The sequence below is a fragment of the Salminus brasiliensis genome, chromosome 1 (genome assembly GCF_030463535.1).
Source record: "Salminus brasiliensis chromosome 1, fSalBra1.hap2, whole genome shotgun sequence".
In the NCBI taxonomy this organism is placed as follows: domain Eukaryota; kingdom Metazoa; phylum Chordata; class Actinopteri; order Characiformes; family Bryconidae; genus Salminus; species Salminus brasiliensis.
This window is the reverse complement of record NC_132878.1, coordinates 40171180-40190163: the sequence shown is the minus strand read 5'-3', so window position 1 is coordinate 40190163 and position 18984 is coordinate 40171180. Positions and strand designations below refer to the sequence as shown.

Here is an 18984-nt window from a genome sequence, read left to right as displayed (position 1 = left end):
TCTTATGTATCACATGATGAGTCAAGTCAATCATCACATCAGAAGAGTGCCACATGAAAAGCTCACTCAAGCTTGTAAGCATCGGCCCTGATCGACACGAAGCTGCCAGCCTCCGCATGTTTCCCAGAGTGCGATTTGGCATGACAATCAAAATACCCATCATCACTGCTATATCTGCAGCAGGGGTTGGGGGCAGGGCAAGAATAACTTTTAATTGCTTTGCCTTTCCGTTGCCTGCCTGGGCCTTAACCAGGAACATCCAGGGACAGTCGAGCGTTCTGCCTGGGCAATAAGGCTTTCGCATATGTGTGGCAATCTGGTTTCAATTGCCGAGCCCAGGCCACAGTTTCATATTAGGACGCCCAGGAACGAGCAGAGAGTTCCACTTTGCCTTTTGTTTATTCTTCTACAAACCTGCTCTATCTTCTCCATCGGAAACAAACAAAGCTGTGGGATCAAAAGGCTCTTTGTATTCAAAAGGGGGCTGGGAACGATGGCTATAGTTTAGAGAAAAGGGGAATAAACTATGGAGGAAGATTCCACAAAGTTTGGTTCACATGAAATGTCGTTTTAGAAAAAAATGTTTTTAGCTCCCTAAAGACCCTTTCTTTGGGTTGGGTGGTTCTTTAAAGAACTATTTTTGCTAATGAGTTGTAAAAAAAGGCTTCTTAAAGCTTAGATAACCTTTACGTAATGTAAAGCTCCTATACCAATGAAAGGGGTTTTCCAGCCAAGATGGAAAAAATCTAAATATGTAGGTTTCACACACATACAAAAACATGAAATGCTTATTACTTAATAGCACTGGTAGCTGGCCCACTTTCTGCCAAATAAGATTTCTGTGGTTATGTGGTCACTGTCCAATGAAAAACATGTATCTCCAAATTGGTGACTTTATAGGAGAAGGCTTTGAATGGACATTAAGGACAAGCATTTTGATTGGTCTGTTTATCCAGAATTATTTACACAGTGTACAGATCAGGGCTTAAACCATGGAGAAAACTAAAAACGTGGAGATACATGGTTTTCTTTGGACAGCAGCGATATGCGCATATATCCATGTCTGTCAGTCTGATCTTAGACCAGGATTAAAGAGAGAATAGGAAGTAATAAAATTCCATAGTGTTGATATGATTTCAGTGCAGGGCTGCCTTCTGACCTCTATACAACACAAGGAAAAATGGTAAAGGTCACTGAGTCAAACAGAGTTGATTTATGATAGATGAATTTAGGTTTCCCAGCATTAGTCATCAGTCAGCTCTACATGTTTTACCTGGAATGGAACGCTGTCAAACTTTTTTGTTGTAGTAGTTATTGTATTTAATATGTAGTATGCATTTAATAATGTATGCCATTTGCTGGGGGCTTCTGATTGTTTCAAGATTCTGAATATATGAAAGCTAATGAAACATTATTTTTTCTTTCTTTTGTTTACAATACTAAGGTTACACTGGTGTAATAAGATATAAGAGAGTACAAAACTAAGTCTAATCAAACTACATATGTAGACATGCAGATATAAGTGAAGCAGGGCCAGTGTTGTGCTGTTGTGCTTAGTAAGAAATCTGTTTGCCAATATGTAGGTAACAGCTTGTTTTGTCGAAGTTAACTATCAGAGTAACTTTTTTTTGTTTTTCTAATATGTATTAGGTTTTTATACGCATATAAACTATCAATGAGTGTTTTATATTCATGTTGGAAAAAAAATGACATACTAAAACTAGTTTTTCCAAGTTTTTTGCTGGGCCATACGTGTATATTTATGAACGAAATGAACTCGGATCGTCTCGTCCAAGACAAATTCCTGGAATAGTAAGAAGCTTGTTCTCACTGATGCACTTTCTCCCCCTTACCTTTGCCTTATCTTTCACAAGGTTACATAACGGCTAATGGCTATTTTATTATCGCGTTCACCCTGCACCCAGCACCGTGTCAATAGCTGGCATAACTGGCATATTCTGTATATTCTCATTAAGTCTAATCAAACTACATATGTCGTTTTAGAAGAACGTTTTAGCTCCCTAAAGACCCTTTACATAATGTAAAGCTCCTATACCAATGAAAGGGTTTTTCCAGCCAAGATGGAAAAAATCTAAATATGTAGGTTTCACACACATACAAAAACATGAAATGCTTATTACTTAATAGCACTGGTAGCTGGCCCACTTTCTGCCGAATAAGATTTCTGTGGTTCTGTGGTTATGTGGTCACTGTCCAATGAAAAACATGTATCTCCAAATTGGTGACTTTATAGGAGAAGGCTTTGAATGGACATTAAGTCCAAGTCCAAGTCATGTGGAGCATTTTGATTGGTCTATTTATCCAGAATTATTTACACAGCGTACAGATCAGCTACAGGGCCTTAAACCATGGAGAAAACTAAAAACGTGGAGATACATGGTTTTCTTTGGACAGCAGCGATATGCGCATATATCCATGTCTGTCAGTCTGATCTTAGACCAGGATTAAAGAGAGAATAGGAAGTAATAAAATTCCATAGTGTCGATATGATTTCAGTGCAGGGCTGCCTTCTGACCTCTATACAACACAAGGAAAAATGGTAAAGGTCACTGAGTCAAACAGAGTTGATTTATGATAGATGAATTTAGGTTTCCCAGCATTAGTCATCAGTCAGCTCTACATGTTTTACCTGGAATGGAACGCTGTCAAACTTTTTTGTTGTAGTAGTTATTGTATTTAATATGTAGTATGCATTTAATAATGTATGCCATTTGCTGGGGGCTTCTGATTGTTTCAAGATTCTGAATATATGAAAGCTAATGAAACATTATTTTTTCTTTCTTTTGTTTACAATACTAAGGTTACACTGGTGTAATAAGATATAAGAGAGTACAAAACTAAGTCTAATCAAACTACATATGTAGACATGCAGATATAAGTGAAGCAGGGCCAGTGTTGTGCTGTTGTGCTTTTTTCCCATGGGACAAGTAAGAAATCTGTTTGCTGTTTTCTTATGAACATGCCAATATGTAGGTGACAGCTTGTTTTGTCGAAGTTAACTATCAGAGTAACTTTTTTTTTGTTTTTCTAATATATATTATGTTTTATATATGCATACAAACTATCAATGAGTGTTTTATATTCATGTTGGAAAAAAAGATCACATACTAAAACTAGTTTTTAGCCACGACAAATTTCTTGAATGGTAAGAAGCTTGTTCTGTCTGATACACTTTCTCCCCTCTATCTTTGCCTTATCTTTCACGAGGTCATATAACGGATAATGCATATTTTATTATCGTACGTAGATATTTTATTATCGTACGTAAATATTTTATTATTGTGCGTACATATTTTATTATCATGCTGACATATTCTGGCATATTCTCATTAAGTCTAATCCAACTACATACGTAGATATGCAAAGTGTAGCAGTGCCAGTGTTGTGCTTTTTTGTTATTAACACAATTCAACATCTGCATCTAACCCATTCATGGCAGTGCAAAAGGGCAGTGAGAACACACACCTGGCCAGCACTGACCAGCAGTGTGGGTCCTTCATTGTTTTAAATATCATCAAATATTGTTATACCTTGCTAATTGTGGCCAGTATTGTGGTGTTGAATGTTATCAGCCCAGCGGTACTCTCAGTGATGAAGACATCTAATCATCAGGGTTGCACTGATACTGCTGAGGGAGCCTGTCTAACACTTGGCTCCAAATTTACCATCACAAGCTGAAAGGAATCGAATATCCTTGTGTATCGCCTGCAGGGTAGAAACTGTAACACAACACAAACAGTCATTATGACACCAGCTACCATTCACCAGTACCACAAATATATGTATAGCTGAGACTGATTATTGTAGCATCATGATTTACTGATGGGCCTTTGACTTGGCCTCAGTCACTGTTACTTCAAGTGGCATACAGTATGTCCATATGGTCTATCATTAAAGGATCTTGTTCCTATCCAGCAAGCAATCAAGTCTAACTGTTACTGTAGTGAAAAGGTAGAAGTCTATCTTGGCTAAGTGTAGGCTTACAAACATGGCTCTGATGCTTGGGGACTGCTATGTGAGAGGTCAGCTCCTGACAGGGCTGATAGATAAGCTTAGAAATGAGCTGGCAGAAAATGTGTGAAGGGGCACCGGGGAATTAGGCTCATTCTAAGGCCCTGTGACTGAGCTTTGACTGCATGGGGACCAAAAGCCCTGGCAAGCGCCCCGGCCTGTTCGTCTGGCCAGCACGAGGAGTAGTAAGAAAGCACTGCCCTCTGCCGTCTGAAACACCGCGGGCCATTGTTCTGAGACCCGGAAGCCCGACCCCTTTTTTTTTTTTTTTTTTTTTTTTTTGGTGGACTGTGCCACTACAAGTTCCCCTTAAAACTGGGAAATGTCATCGGGAGGTTATCACTGATCTGACACAGGTCTCACAGCACCCAGGATGGCGGTGTATCAGGCAGCTGCGACTTTGGTAGCTCACCTGCTTTTCTACCTGCTCTGCGCTGTTGTAATTGCGTTTGTTGGATATTGTCTTTATGTCTGGTATATTCACAAGAAATATGACCACATCCCTGGACCTCCACGGGACAGGTAAGACATCTGGTTCAGGTCTTCCTCACGAACATGCAAGCTAGCTAATGTGTGGGTAACGGCTCGCTCAGGCGGGGCTTGTTTGTCAGAGTTAGCTAGTTAGTTACTTTTTTTTTTTTTTTATATATATATATACATACAAACTATCAGTGAGTCTTTTATATATTTATGTCCAAAGAAAAAAAAAAGAAAGAAGATGACATATGAAAGCTCTGTTGTTTTTCCAAGTTTTCTTCTGGGCCATACGCGTGCATTTATGGAAGAAATGAAGTCGGATCGCCTCGTGCACGACAAAATGCTGGAATGGTAAGACGTTAGCTCTGTCTAGCTCTGCACACTCCCCCCTTGCCTTTGCCTTATCTTTCACGAGGTTATAAAATAACGGCTAATGACTGTTTTATTATCGCGTTCACCCTGCACCCTGCACCGTGTCGATAGCTGGCATAACTGGCATATTCTGATCTCCCTCTCTCTCCCTCTCTCACACTAGCTAACATAAGGGGTAGCTTCTGCTGTTCTGTATACACACACAAGTACAGATGTGCAACTTAGAAAAGGCTAAATCATGCCATGAACTACATTCTGGTCTCATGTAAAACACTTTGTGGTTGATGATATGATAGTGTGTTCTCATATTTTACAGGACTGAAATGTATGGCCCAATCTACAGACTTAACAGCTTCCACAATGTGTCACTAGTGGTCACCTGCCCTGAGGCTACAAAGGTATGAATTTCCTATGTGTTTACAGTTAACCCAGCTTATAAGACATTAAAAACCTAGATTAGTCAATATTCTTTGTTTTGGTACTGTAGGAGATTTTGATGTCCCCCAAGTACATCAAAGATCCTGCTGTCTACAAACGTCTATTCCACCTGTTTGGACGAAGGTAAGCTGCTTTGCATCCTATGGCTTTACTCAGACAGTTTGGGTGGTATTTCTCTTAGAATAGTCTTAAAAGTCTTAGACATAGCAAGTGTAGGATATGACGATCCGTGAAGTGGGCTTCACATGCTGTCGCCATGACTGAAATTCTATAGCTCTCCAGAAGTGTTAGTTCAACCAGTAGACAGCACGATTTCTTGCTCAGCACTCTGGAAGACTTGAGCAGTATTGTTTTTGGAGAATTCACATGAATACTCAGATCATTGGTGATACATATTCACTCTGACTCACTCATCACTTCAGTAAGACAGTATTACATAGCCCATATCAAATGAACAGTGCGCACCTTCAGAGAAGAATGTTCACTTGTTTCCAGTCTGATGTTAACTTTACTTTTGCTTTGTCTCCTTGCACAAAATAAAACGGTTGATTGCATTTTAAGGATGCTCTTTGTCGGTGGAGTGAAGCGAAGAACAATGTACGTCTATACAACCCACGCTTTTCTATGCAAGACATAGCAATCTGTATGTTCCCACTGATGGGAGGGAGTCCTTGTCCCAGTGATGCATATCTGTGGGGGCATTATGCATGGCCTATGAAAACTTAGTGGAGTAGAATTATTTGGAGTCTCAGTGTCAAGTTCAGTGAGTTCATTGCAAAGAAGCTTGCTGAGGAGCGCAGCCTACACTTTACCTCCGAGCTAATGAATCTCTATTGCAAGTTTTCTTGAACAGAGTTGAGTGAACACATTGGTCACCTTTTTTGGATGTCTTAACAGGTTTATGGGACATGGACTGGTGACTGCTGTAGATCATGACATCTGGTACCGGCAGCGCAGGATCATGGATCCAGCTTTTAGCAGCTCGTGAGTTGACACCTTATTACTCATACATTTATGATCAATTAAAATGTAATACAAGGTACAGTTACAAACAGCTTATCTTCTAACCCTGGACAGTTACCTGCGAGGTTTGATGGGAACGTTCAATGAGAAGGCAGAATCTCTTATGGAGAAGCTAGGGGAGATAGCAGAAGATCAGTCAACTGCCACTATGCACAAGCTGGTCAACTGTGTCACCCTGGACGTTATTTGCAAGGTTGTAATGTTTTCCATCCAAACTCCTAATAATGTTAGTCCTTTAAGTGGAAAGGATTTCATAGCCACTTTTCCTGATCTAGCATAAGTTTGGAACAGTGGTATGCTTTCAATCCTAAATACTCAACCACAACTGGAGCAGATTTGTGTTTCTGTTATGTCTGGCTGAGGATAGCCATAAGATTACTCTATTCTAAACAAGTGACCTAATGTTCATCCTAGTTGGGGTGAATCAGTATGCATGTTGTTGTTCTTTACACTAATTGTGAAATTATTCTTTCTCTTTAGGTGGCTTTTGGGGTTGACTTGGACTTGCTTAATAATCCCCAGTCCCCGTTTCCACATGCCGTAGAACTTTGTTTGCAAGGCATGATACATTGTCTTCGAGATCCATTCTTTACTGTGAGACACTTAATTAACTTTTTTAAGTTAACATGTTTCTCATGTCAGCACTAATCCACTAAAATGGTATAGGTCTTTTGCTTTTACATAGTTCTTCCCAAAGAATAAAAAGAAGGTGCAGGAGATAAGAGATGCTGTTGACCTCTTGCGTACAACTGGAGCTAAGTGGATAAACGAGAGGAAGAGTGCCGTGGAAAGTGGCGAAGACGTCCCCAAAGACATTCTAACCCAAATCCTCAAATCAGCTGGTACCCCATTTCTCTTATTTACTTTGTAATTTGGAACACTGATTATTTAAACAGCCTCTTATGCCTAATACGGTACATGTCCAAAACTATTAAAATGTGTTAAATAGCCCAAAATCCCTCTACCAGTCTGTTGCAGCATTAAATAGCTGCACTCTCTTTTTTTTTATTCACAATTTTCATAATTTTGCCTCTGTGCGCCATCACAATAGTAACGAAGCAACCAAGGTGTGATTAAAGGGTAGATGTTCAGTTTGAAATAAAGAGCTTTAACAGAAATATTGACTGTTGTTTAGATGAGCAGTTTCATGATCAGTTCAGCATCTTAGCTTTTTTTTGTCTTTTGTTTTTCTTGTAGAGGAACTCCAAGTTAATGACAAGGAAGACAATGAACGGATGCTTGACAATTTTGTCACTTTCTTTATAGCTGGTAAGTCACATTCAAGTTGAAATGTATTCATACATCGCTTTTTACAACGAATGTTGCCACAAAGCAGCTTTACAGAGATCCGAGTCCAAGGACGATGGTGGCAAAGAAAAAGGGGGAACCCATCCTTCACTACTCATTTACATTGCACTGGTATAAAGCAGCTTAAAAACTGGATGGGTGTGAATTCAGGTGAAGTGTGAGTGGGGAGAGGTCTTGTGTGGGTGATAATGTGTGACTGTGCTAGGGAGTTTTAGTAGTGAGTGCAGAGTGTTTGTATAGGGTGGAGGTGTGATTAAACAAGACTGTGGACTGTGAACCGGTACACTGCGCTATTGTACCCAGTGCAGCAATAATAATAAATAGTAACAGACCCAGGATTGATTGTTGTGGAACACCATATTTCCCTTTGTGATGTGATGAGAGCAGACATTATTTATATAAACTGGTACACTGCTAACGATCAGTCAAATAGGATATAAACCAAATAAGGGGAATATCCATTCATTTCAACAAGATTTTCTAGCCTATCAGTTTTAATATCTGCATTTCAGTGCTGTGGTTGGGTCTAAATCCAGACCAAAGAACTTGATGAATGCTGTTATTCTGGAAGTAGATGCAATTCTGCTGCAGCACTATTTTTTTCTAAGATCTTGGCCATTAAGAACTTGTCTACCCAGCTAATTAACCCAAGCTGGGTTGAAGTACTATATGTATGCTTTGGAGCTGCTGCAACATTCATCAATACATACAGCAGTAGTGTGGAACTGACTTTGAATTGTTTGTCAATTATTTTGAATAATATTATTAAAAATGTTGTGAAATCATGTCTTTCAATGTGAGCAAGAATAAGAATAAGAGTTATTGGCTCCTGGTTGTTTTGAACACCGTACTGAAAAGAATTCTTGGGTTGTATTGGTGTGTCAGAGATAGTCATGTTGAGAAAGGTTAAATTCCCCGGGTCAAAACTAAGTCTAATATGTGATGAGAATATATATATATATATATATATATATATATATATATATATATATATATATATATATATATAACATGATTGTTAAATATATTGATTGATGAGTGAAGCCAAGGCATCTAAAATATATTGAAAAGCAACTTTAGTGGAGCCTGACTCTTCACAAAGTGAATATTGAGATCTCCTACAATCAAAGCCTTGTCAATAGAAGAGCTACTTTAGATAGAAAGTCAACAAATTCACAAAGAAGGACAAGGAGGATGATAGACGCAGGAGCCGGGCCTGCCGCTTCAAACAATTCAGAAGCTTCATAACCTTACTGGGTATTGGGGTATGCGTATTACCAAATCGTAAATTGTGGTAAAGTGTGGCGGAAGCAATCAGCAATCGGTACTAATGTATTTTTACAAAATATTTGTCACTTTTATGTGTAAAACTGGACCTCTGTTTTGTTATTTTTCAGGGCAGGAAACAACAGCCAATCAGATTTCATTTGTCCTCATGGAGCTAGGGAGGCACCCTGAAATATTAAACAGGTAAAATAAGAAGTCAAATAATGTCTTAGTAAGTATATGCAAAATTATTTTAGGCTGTTAGTATTAGTTTTATATTTTTATATTCTCAGGCTTAAAGAGGAGGTGGATGAGGTCATTGGGACAAAACATGAAATTCAGTATGATGATCTTGGAAAGCTGACTTACCTATCCCAGGTTTGTCAACAAAGCATGAGAAAGCATATTGCGGTTACAGATATATTATGTGGTTGCTTTGTTATGCAGTCATTGTTGATGTGCTTTAGGTCTTAAAGGAAACACTTCGCATGTACCCCACTGCTTCAGGCACCTCTCGCTGGCTCCACGAGGACACAGTCATCAGTGGATTTAAAGTCCCAGGAGGTTGTGCAGTGCTTGTAAGTGTCCTTGGGTTTAAGGCTACACCTTATTCCAGAATGTGTTAAAAAGTGCTCAGTTTCTGCTCAATTTCTATAGTGGAATTTACATTCACACATTGTGGTTTATTTACTTGCATTTTTTAATGTCTTAATTACTGCTACCTTTTACCCTCTGTAGTTCAGTTCTTACGTCGCATCGCGGATGGATAAATTCTTCAAAGATCCATTGAAGTTCGACCCGGAAAGGTTTGATCCGAGCGCCGCAAAGTGAGTATTTTCTCTCCTCTTTTTATTGCTGCGCATATGAGCGATATTTATTATTGGTAAAAAAATATCATCTCAACTTTTTGTGTTTTTTTTTGTGAAGACCGTATTTCTGCTACTTCCCATTTGCTCTTGGCCCACGGTCCTGCCTTGGACAGGTTTTTTCACAAGTGAGATCTCTCACACACACTTTATATATTCTCTTATTATTATTATTTAAGCACAATAATTATACCAACAATAACAGTAACATGCATCTGCACTGTCTACACTCTGAAATCTGTTTCTGTTTAGATGGAGGCAAAAGTGGTGCTGGCAAAACTGCTTCAGAGATTTGAGTTCAGCCTTGTGCCTGGACAGTCCTTCAAGATAAAGGACACGGGCACTCTTCGCCCTGAAAGTGGAGTGCTTTGCAAAATCAAATACTGTGCTCAGAGCCGGTCTTAAGTATTGCTTTTTTAAAATAAGCAATATGCTGTACTTGGGTACTTGACAAATGGATTTGAAACCTTTTTGTTTTTAAGCAAACTACTGATTTTCATTTTATGAAATTCTAATGTTGAAAGTCACAATCTGCTAAAAAATAAATCACACTACATTACAATAAAAATATATATAATCATATTACATATTATAGGTCAGTTTTAGTTGAATTTTAAAAATCTGTATTTTCATGTATATTGTTCATAGCTGTTTTTTGAATTCTTTCTTAACTCATAGTTAAGCACATATTTGTCACTGTACAGCGAAATGTGTCCGCTGCATTTAACCCATCTGTGCTACTGAACACACACACACACTAGTGCATTAGGGGCAGTGAGTACACACACACCCAGAGCAGTGGGCAGCCAACTCCAGCGCCCAGGGGGCAGAGAGGGTAAAGGGAACCAAACCCACAACCCTGTTATCGATAGCCCAGCGCTCTAACCGCTGCGCCATCACTGCCCACTGCCACCACTTTTCATCGCAAGACAACATAGTTCAGTTACGCAGTGTTATAGAAACCTTACAATTGGATGAACTGAACCATCATAAAAGCCTTCATAAAAATTGTACAGTGACACCAAATTATATAATGTTACACCACTGGAGAAGATGAGTCACTGTAGAAATATTATTAGTAAAAACTTGCTCAAGTGCCTTTTGCTTAATTGCTAATGTGAAATTATTTAATGGAAAAACACCTATTTTTTTATTTGATTATGGTAAAATCATGCATCATGTCACCCTCCAACTTAATCTTCTAAATATTACTAATATTACAAATATTACTAGTCATTATAACACTAGCCAGAGGATGGCAATACTAGCACTTCTGTACTTGTACCTGAATAACTGACACATTGTGTTGGCCACTTTTGTCTCACCTTTGTGTTTTTTTAATAAGGTGGAGAGATGATTAAAAATGTATTTTGATTTTCTGATTGAATAAAAATATTCAAGCATGTATTTTTTTTGTCTGTTATTGTGGTTGCTGTGAATAATATGGCAATGATTTGTGTCTTTGTGCATTTAAAGTCTGAATGAAAAGGTTTCCCTGAGGCCCCAGCGAGGATCGAACTCGCGACCCCTGGTTTACAAGACCAGTGCTCTAACCACTGAGCTATGGAGCCGACTGCCGACGCTGCCCGACATCAGATCTAACAATCGTTATTTGATCGATCGTAAATTATCAATCTACCCGGACAGCAGTCGCTCAACCGACGTTAGATCAGCGTGAAAGTGTCGATATCATTTGATGGATCCGTGCTTTGTGTAATGCGGCCGTAACGCGTGGTTTTAGAGCTGGCACTACTCGAAAAACACATCAACTATAAGCTGTTAAATCTCGTTTAGAGACCGAGGACGCTGCTGTACGCCTGTCCCACACAGCAAGGTGATGTCGATACAGCGTTGATGATGAACAATCATCATTCTGGTCCAGATTGTAAATTCTGATATCAGGACTATGTTGGATCAACGGTAAAATATTGATGAACGTTGGCAGCATTGACGATTGACGTTGAATATTAACCGGAGGATCACGTGACTGAGGACTCGCGAGCTCTCTCTGGCAAGTCTAACAGACCTACGTTCACAGCTAACTGCTGCCCCTGAGATCATTTCTGAGTGATTAATGGTAGTAAATATCGCTTCTAGCTGAACATGAATTATTCTAAAGCATTAAATTACCTTTACTGTGTCAAAAAAGTTGAGTTATCTACCACTGGTTTTAGCATAGCAGTTCCAGACAGAGGTCACGTGATCAAGACAAATAGAAATGTCCATGATACAAACACAAAGAAACCAACCAAAATGAAGACAAAGAGCCAAACCTGGAAACCCAAATGCAGTGCAGAACAAAAAAAAAAAACAATGCACATAAGTGTGCATAAGACAACAAGGGGGCGCAATAGAGGCACAGCTGGGAAAAAATAATAATGGCTAGGCGAGTCAAGGGCGGAGACAAGGGTAGAGACCAGAACAGAGACCAGGACACAAACCAAACACATACAAAGACCAGGGAGGAAAAACACAAGACAGGACAGACATGTTTAGTAAGTAGTACTTCCTGGGTAAGTAGTCCTGAGACTACCGGGAGACCACAGGCAGTAAGGCAGCTGGCAGTAACACATCCAGCACCATCACACTGAGCACGGCGTCCCCCAAGGATATGTGCTAAGCCCTCTTCTATTCGCTCTGCTGACTCACGACTGCACCCCGTTGCACAGTTCCAACATCTTCATCTTCAAGTTTGCGGTCGACATAACTGTAGTAGGTCTCTGTAGTAGGACTGTTGATGTGGACTTCAGGAAAATGCACTCCCAGTATGCTCCTCTGACCAGTAACAGTGCTGCGGTGGAGACAGAGAGCAGCACCAAGTTCCTGGTAGTGCACATCTCAGAGGACCTGTCCTGGAGCAACAGCTCCGCATCACTGTCACCAGAAACCCAGGAAAGCTCAGCAGTGCCTCCAGCTTCCTACTGGATTGTACAGTGCATAAGGGGCCTAGATGGGACCCACTCCGAGCCCATGACCACCTTGAAGCCACCCATAGCATACGTTCCACCCATGTGAGCCCCACATGAGTTACCTGACACTGAAAAAAAGACGTACTTCATTTATTCAGAACCCAGTTATCATTCATCAAAAAACATGAAATATTCTCCATCATTTGTGTCATACATCTCTACACGATCCATACGGTGGTGTAATGTTAGATGAAAAAGGCTAAACAAGCTCAGCAGTATATGCATTTGTAGTTGCAATGATTACAATGATGTTTACAATAAACCAATCAAACCCTTTTACTGAACCACTGCACTCTCACAGCTATTCATCCCCTTCAACCCCTGAGCCACGTGGGCTGCTACACAGCTTTTTCAGCTGCAGGGTGGGGCAGCAGACAGTCAAACTCAGAGCCAGGACCGATCACAATGTATGCGGGACTTTTTTCTTTCTTTCCCCCAAACAGTAAAACCTGCTTGAGTTCTGCTCCAGCTATTGATGGTCATCACGAAGCTTTTCGAAGCTTTAAAAACAGCTGAAACAGCTGTATCGGACACTGTGTTGACAACAGCTGTATCGGACACTGTGCTTCAGCGTCGACACCTGGCTCCACGCTGCCATCTAGTGTCCAGTGTCATTACCTACAGTCAATTTGATCATCAAAACATTACATTAATATACTACTGACATACGACCCTGTTTTGTTTTTTTTTTTTCATATTAACCACAGACAAAGACAATAACACACATAACGTGTCAGTCCAGGTATTTGATTTTTTGGGTTTTATGGGTTTTATCTCAAGCTCACCTGAAGAAACTAATGAAGCCTTTGATTTGCCACCTGGTTTGTGAATGTGTGTCTTATGAGGGATTCTGTTCAGGGGGTTGAATAACTGGGGGACTGCAGTGGATCAGTAAAAGTAGCAGTGTGTGTTGAAAGTGGAGAAAGCACTTGCAGTGTTCTGTTAGCTGTGTTGAGAAAAATGAATAACCAACAAAAGCTTGTTTTTTTGCCAAAATAAACATATGTGAGAAGAAATGATCAGTTTTTATAATTATTAAGCTTGTTGAGCTTATTATGGTTGAGCAGGCGACCCCTTACAGCACACTGCTCTAAAACACTGTACACTTGCCTGGCTTTTTTCACAGACTGATGATCGCATTCATGCGCGTATCAGTAATTTAGCCTATAAAGATTCCTGCTTTAACCGGCCCGGCCACACATGATCTGCTGTATATAGGTGAGCTGGACGGGCGCTCACTTAGACGGCAGATCACATGTGGGCTGCTGAGTGCGCCATGCTGGCTGTGGGTGCGTGTGTCTTTAAGAGGGCAGTGCCTGCGTTTCATTAGGCTTCTCCTCATGCCTCTCCTAGCCTACCTGTTCACCGCTCTCTCTCGCTCGTCCTGATTGGTCACGCTCACAATCCACTCGCCCGATTTCTCCGCACTCTTCACTCCCCACAGCCGGAGGACCACCCTGCTCATTTCAAACTGGGGATCCGTTACAGGAAGATCTGCGAGCGAGTGGGGCTTCTCATCATAAGCCGCAGCGTTAGCCTGTTGTTTGCGGTTACTGTGGAAATAACACACACACTGCCCGCTGGTCGCTTGTTTGCGGTTTCTCCGGCGTCGAAAGCAACAGGGCTCTCGGGTAATGCGCTCCCAGCACGGGGTTGCTTCGCCTCGCTGTGGCAGACGCGATTCGTACCGCACCGAGCTGTTGGGTCGCGTGAGCTGCGGGGCTCTTTCAGCGAGCAGAGGCGTTGCTGCGATGCGCACGAGCGCTCGCTAGTTCGTCTCTGTGAGCGGCTGTGCAGATGCACCGCTGTGTCGTTAGTCGTCGTCGTGCGGTTTTGAGCATGCCAGGGCTAAAGCTCGCCAGTCTGCTCTGTTGAAATCGCGACCCCCGACACATCTGCCATGGCCAAGCATTTCCCCGATGGCACCCACGAGGACCTCAGTACGGTTCCCGACGACGATCTGCTGAGGTGGAGCAAGGAGGAGCTGGTCCGGAGGCTCAGGAAGCTGGACGGCGACAAGATGAACTTGATGATCGAGCACGGCAACATGATGAAGGACGTGAACCGCAGGCTGCAGGTGCACCTCCACGAGATCCGCAACCTGAAGGAGGTCAACCAGAAGCTGCAGGACGACAACCAGGAGCTCAGGGAGCTGTGCTGCTTTTTGGACGACGACCGGCAGAAGGGCAAGAAGTTGTCGCGGGAGTGGCAGCGCTTTGGCAGGTACACGGCGGGCGCCCTGTGGAAAGAGGTGGGCGCCTACCTGCAGAAGCTCAAAGAGTTGGAGGCCAACCAGGAGAGCGTGGTGCGCGAGAACTCGGACCTGAAGGGGATCATCCTCATGCTGGATGACGAGAGGAACGGAGCTGGCTCGAGGAGCTCCATCGACAGCCAGTCCAGTCTGTCCAATCTGAACGGGGGCTCCGGGACGGTGCGAGATGTCGGGGACGGAAGCAGCACCTCTAGTGCAGGGAGCACAGGCAGCCCAGACCATCACCATAACCACATGAGCAAGAGCGTGGAGACGAAGGTGGGCACCATTCGGAGGTCAATGGATGACCTTTCTGCACCCCATCATCACAGAAGTATCCCAAACGGCCTGAACGGTAAGTGCTCTCTAGTGTAATGCAGTCATGTGGGGGGATGAGCTGTAAAGGAGGGCATGCTGGAGAAGCAGGACTGAACAATAAAACATTAGCTGTGATTTCAGATCCATTTTAAGGGCAAGGTGTGATGTTAATATTGACATTGGAATAAATGATATTGAAAAAGAACGATGACAGATGCATTGAAATGCTTGTGGTGAGGCTCAGGTTTCTGCTCTACAGGAGGACAAACTGTATACATACTAAACATATTTAAAAATAAAGTTATATTTAAAAAGTATATTAAATAAATAAGGGATCTGTAGAAATTCTCTGATATGTACATTTATGAGACAGGTATAGTCTAAGAGAGAGTGGAGCTAAATATAAATATGTATGTTTAGGTCTATTCCTGTTGTATAAAGTGACTTAGTGATGTTGTCCATAGGAGTAGTGTATATAGTATTAATAATAAAGTGTCCGAGTGCAGTGGTGTTGGTGAAAGGTTCACATCTTGTTCAGGAACCTAATGGCTTGTGGGTAGAAGCTGTTCATTAGCCGGTTTGTTCTGGCCTGGATGCTGCGGTACCTCCTGCCTGATGGCAGTAAGGTGAACAGGCCGTGTGCTGGGTGGCTACAGTCCAACCGGACTCCTTCTGTAGGCCTGTAGGGTTCTGTGTAGTCAAAGAGCTTTTTTATCCAGTGCTGCTTAGAGTCTACCCAATGCTCATGTCTAGCAGTTCGTGTATGGAGTGTAAGGGGAAAAACTTTTTTTTCCGGCGTCTGGTTGTTGTTGTTTTTTTAACCTTGCTAAAGCAAAGGCGCACGTCCGAGGGCCTGAGGAAGATGAAACATGTGATGCAGTTGGTCAGCAGTGGGTTTCTCTGCTTGCTTTCCAGTTCAGAAGATGTGCAGATCAAGCAGGGTTGGTGGAGTGCAGCAATAATCCTTTCTGCAGACCTGTTATAATATTGCATTTGTTTTAAAAATGTATTTATTGAGAATAGGTTTCAGATGATCAGCCCTGAATGCGAAAATCCTGGAATGAAATGGGTTGTTAAGCTTCAGCAGTACATTAACAGTTTGGTCTTGCGAGCGAAACGACTTTTCGCTTTTTTGACCTTCACTAGGCTATTCCCTATGGCCCAGACAATCGATGGAATACCATTTTTATTATTATTAAAAAAAAAATGTTATGCATACAACCCTGTAGGGTGTCAATGTGTGTGTGGCCCGTGAAGTCATTTATTTTGACAGCTGGGCAGGGTGTGTGCGCACATGGTCTTTTTGAGGATGTGTGTAGATTCCTTGATGTGTCTAAGATGCTAAGTATGGGTGGGTGGGAAGATTTTTCTTTTTTTTTCTTTTTTTTTTTTTTTCCCTTGACCGTTTAAGAGGAGCTCCCCAGCCAGCCCAGCCAAGCCAAGCTGCTCCCCAGCCTGATGCACAGATGGTGCTGTAGTAATCAACCAATCAAGATACTTTATATTCCGAAATGAAGAGAATATGATCTCTTGCTACACTATACCAGTGAATCTGATGGACAGTTTATAGTCACACAGCATCCTAAGAGGTACCCCCCCCCCCCGTCCCCCTTCTAAAGCCAAAATCAATCTCTTTTGAATCTCTTCAGGCTTCACAGCAGTAGACAACCACAGCTATTCAACTAATCTGCAAAAGATCTAAGGCCGCCAAATGCCCTAAAATATGCAACAGTAGTTCTGATATTTAAAAATCGACTCTCTCTTCCTCGTCATGTGGCGCACAAAAACCTCTAATCTTGGTGGAAACCATTTTTGCATTCATTTTGCTTAGCTTGCTTTTTAACTGTCAGTTAAATGAATAGAATGGAAAAAGTCAGCTGGTGCAGTTACACCAGCAAGATTCCTCTCTACATGGGCTTGCTCTGCTTCACATCAAAACCTCAAACTGTTTGAGCCTCAAATTGTGGGACCTCTCTGAGTAAAATCTCATTTTTTTTTGCCCTGAATGATGATTTAGTCCATATTAAAACATTGATCAGAAGTTTGAACATAAGGAGATAAGGACGTCCCTTAACACACATAACTTAATAAGCCAGACTGTGTGGATCTCTGTGACTGTATCTCATATTTCTCACAAGTGTGTGCTTCAAGGTACCCACAGGCAACTAAGATTTATTTGTAAACCGAACTTACTTTTAAGCCCAGTCTGATCGCAGCCCCTAGTTCCTCTGACGGTCCGCTCTACCACATCGAGGTGCTTATTCTAAAGTCATTCGGGGAAAAAGGACAGTACTGGGAGTGGACAGTAAAACCATCCAGCAATGACTGAGCATTGATGCAGGCACAACATGCTTAGCAGGAGAGAAGGAACAGTGTGGAGAAAGGTTTCACTTTACTGCTTGGTAAAGTAATGCTTTGTCTGTATATACATGGGTTTTGGGTCTGGTATAATGGCCATAAATAATGGTGAAGCACCAGCACACAAGATAGCACAGCTAAACGAGCAAATAGTCTGTCCTCAGTTATGGTTACGGAAGCTTAATGTTTCTGCTGGAGAGTGAGGGTTTACCCTTGTATTTATACCCTCTTCCTTTGTTAGGAATGCCCTTCAGTGTAAGTGGGAAAAGACAAATGTGGTTAAAAAGACTGTTAAAGTCTGTTAATATTGGCTGATATTGATCCTTAAATTATTTCTGATCATTAATGAAGCTGAGGTGAAGCTAAAATCCCATGTGGTGTAATTATGAGAAATACATGTAGCTTTTATGAATTTCTCTTTCGTTGTATTGCAGTTTTAATCAGGCATATTTGAATAAAAATGAGTAAATTGTAAGTACATTTAATTATAAATGTATATATGTAAATGTGGCATCGTCAGGGTTCTTCTCATTTTTGGTTTGGCATGTCTTCTTGACATGAAGGCAATGAGTAATCCTCTGAAACCAGCTCTTCCTGTTCTACACAGTTTACAGTTTCTCTGCTTGAGACATTAGCACTGTAAGCAGTCTTGAGCAAGACGGAGCAAAATTTGATTTGTTTAATGAGCAAGTTTGTCCATACCCAACCCAGTGTTGCAACATTACAAGCTAGGTGAAACGTGCTGGTAAGTCACTGTGATTTAAAGGACATTTTGTGTATTTAGTGTGTTTATGGCACCTTCACGAAGAAATACTGTGGACAGACAGAAGAACTGTTACCGGAAATGCAAGTTTTTTTTGTGTGTGGGAGTCTGCAGTGAAAGACTTACCTCTCATCACCACTCTCATCAGGTGGCCAATGGTTTAGCAGAAGCACGAGGCGGCTCAGAAGGAACTCTCTCAGCTGGCTGTTGTTTAAATGGAGAGCCTGCTTGTCAGGAATTCTTACATTCCTGAAGAATGGTGAAAACCAAGCCCTTTTGCATCAGAATGGGATGTGGCGGAGACTGTTCTTCTGCCAAGGAGGCATGTCCTATACTCATGTGAATGATATCGGATTAAAGTGGTTGGTGTGGTGCAACAGATAACACCACTACCTGCCAGTGAGCTCACACACCATAAGGGGAGACTGGGGTTCGATTCCTGGTCTGGGTGGCTATGCTGCGCTACACCAATAAGAGTCTTTGGGCAAGACTCCTAACACTACATTGGCCCTCCTCTGTAATACAAGTAACCTTGTATGTCGC

The 18984-nt window shown here is 41.5% G+C and overlaps 2 protein-coding genes and 1 non-coding gene across 5 annotated transcripts in view; 2 read left to right on the top strand and 1 right to left on the bottom strand.

Annotated features, from left to right (window-relative positions):
• Positions 1 to 4326: 4326 nt before the first annotated feature.
• LOC140556096 (cholesterol 24-hydroxylase-like) lies at positions 4327 to 11189 on the top strand. The gene is made up of 15 exons (XM_072679616.1): positions 4327 to 4554; positions 4783 to 4860; positions 5198 to 5279; positions 5369 to 5442; positions 6217 to 6303; positions 6397 to 6535; positions 6823 to 6936; positions 7028 to 7184; positions 7540 to 7611; positions 9048 to 9120; positions 9210 to 9294; positions 9384 to 9494; positions 9655 to 9743; positions 9844 to 9910; positions 10035 to 11189. The coding sequence occupies exons 1-15, from the start codon at positions 4406 to 4408 to the stop codon at positions 10185 to 10187; spliced, it is 1530 nt and encodes a 509-aa protein (XP_072535717.1). The 5' UTR covers positions 4327 to 4405; the 3' UTR covers positions 10188 to 11189.
• A 91-nt stretch (positions 11190 to 11280) lies between these two features.
• Positions 11281 to 11353, bottom strand: trnat-ugu (transfer RNA threonine (anticodon UGU)). The gene has a single exon. It is a non-coding gene; the product is annotated as a tRNA-Thr (tRNA).
• Positions 11354 to 14142: 2789 nt separating this feature from the next.
• The window catches only part of ccdc85cb (coiled-coil domain containing 85C, b), a 32087-nt gene continuing 27245 nt past the window's right edge, over positions 14143 to 18984 (top strand). For 2 of the 3 annotated variants that reach the window (XM_072679648.1, XM_072679630.1), the window contains exon 1: positions 14143 to 15357. In XM_072679648.1, the coding sequence (XP_072535749.1) occupies positions 14652 to 15357 (706 nt within the window). In that variant the 5' untranslated portion in view covers positions 14143 to 14651. The remainder of the gene's footprint in view (positions 15358 to 18984) is intronic. The other variant, XM_072679639.1, reaches the window with a different exon arrangement.

Coding starts and splice junctions, on each gene's coding strand:
- LOC140556096 (XM_072679616.1), top strand. CDS start 4,406: ATGGCGGTGTATCAGGCAGCTGCGACTTTGGTAGCTCACCTGCTTTTC. Junction 7,612..9,047: donor TGTCACTTTCTTTATAGCTG/GTAAGTCACATT, acceptor GTTATTTTTCAG/GGCAGGAAACAACAGCCAAT. Junction 9,495..9,654: donor CAGGAGGTTGTGCAGTGCTT/GTAAGTGTCCTT, acceptor TACCCTCTGTAG/TTCAGTTCTTACGTCGCATC.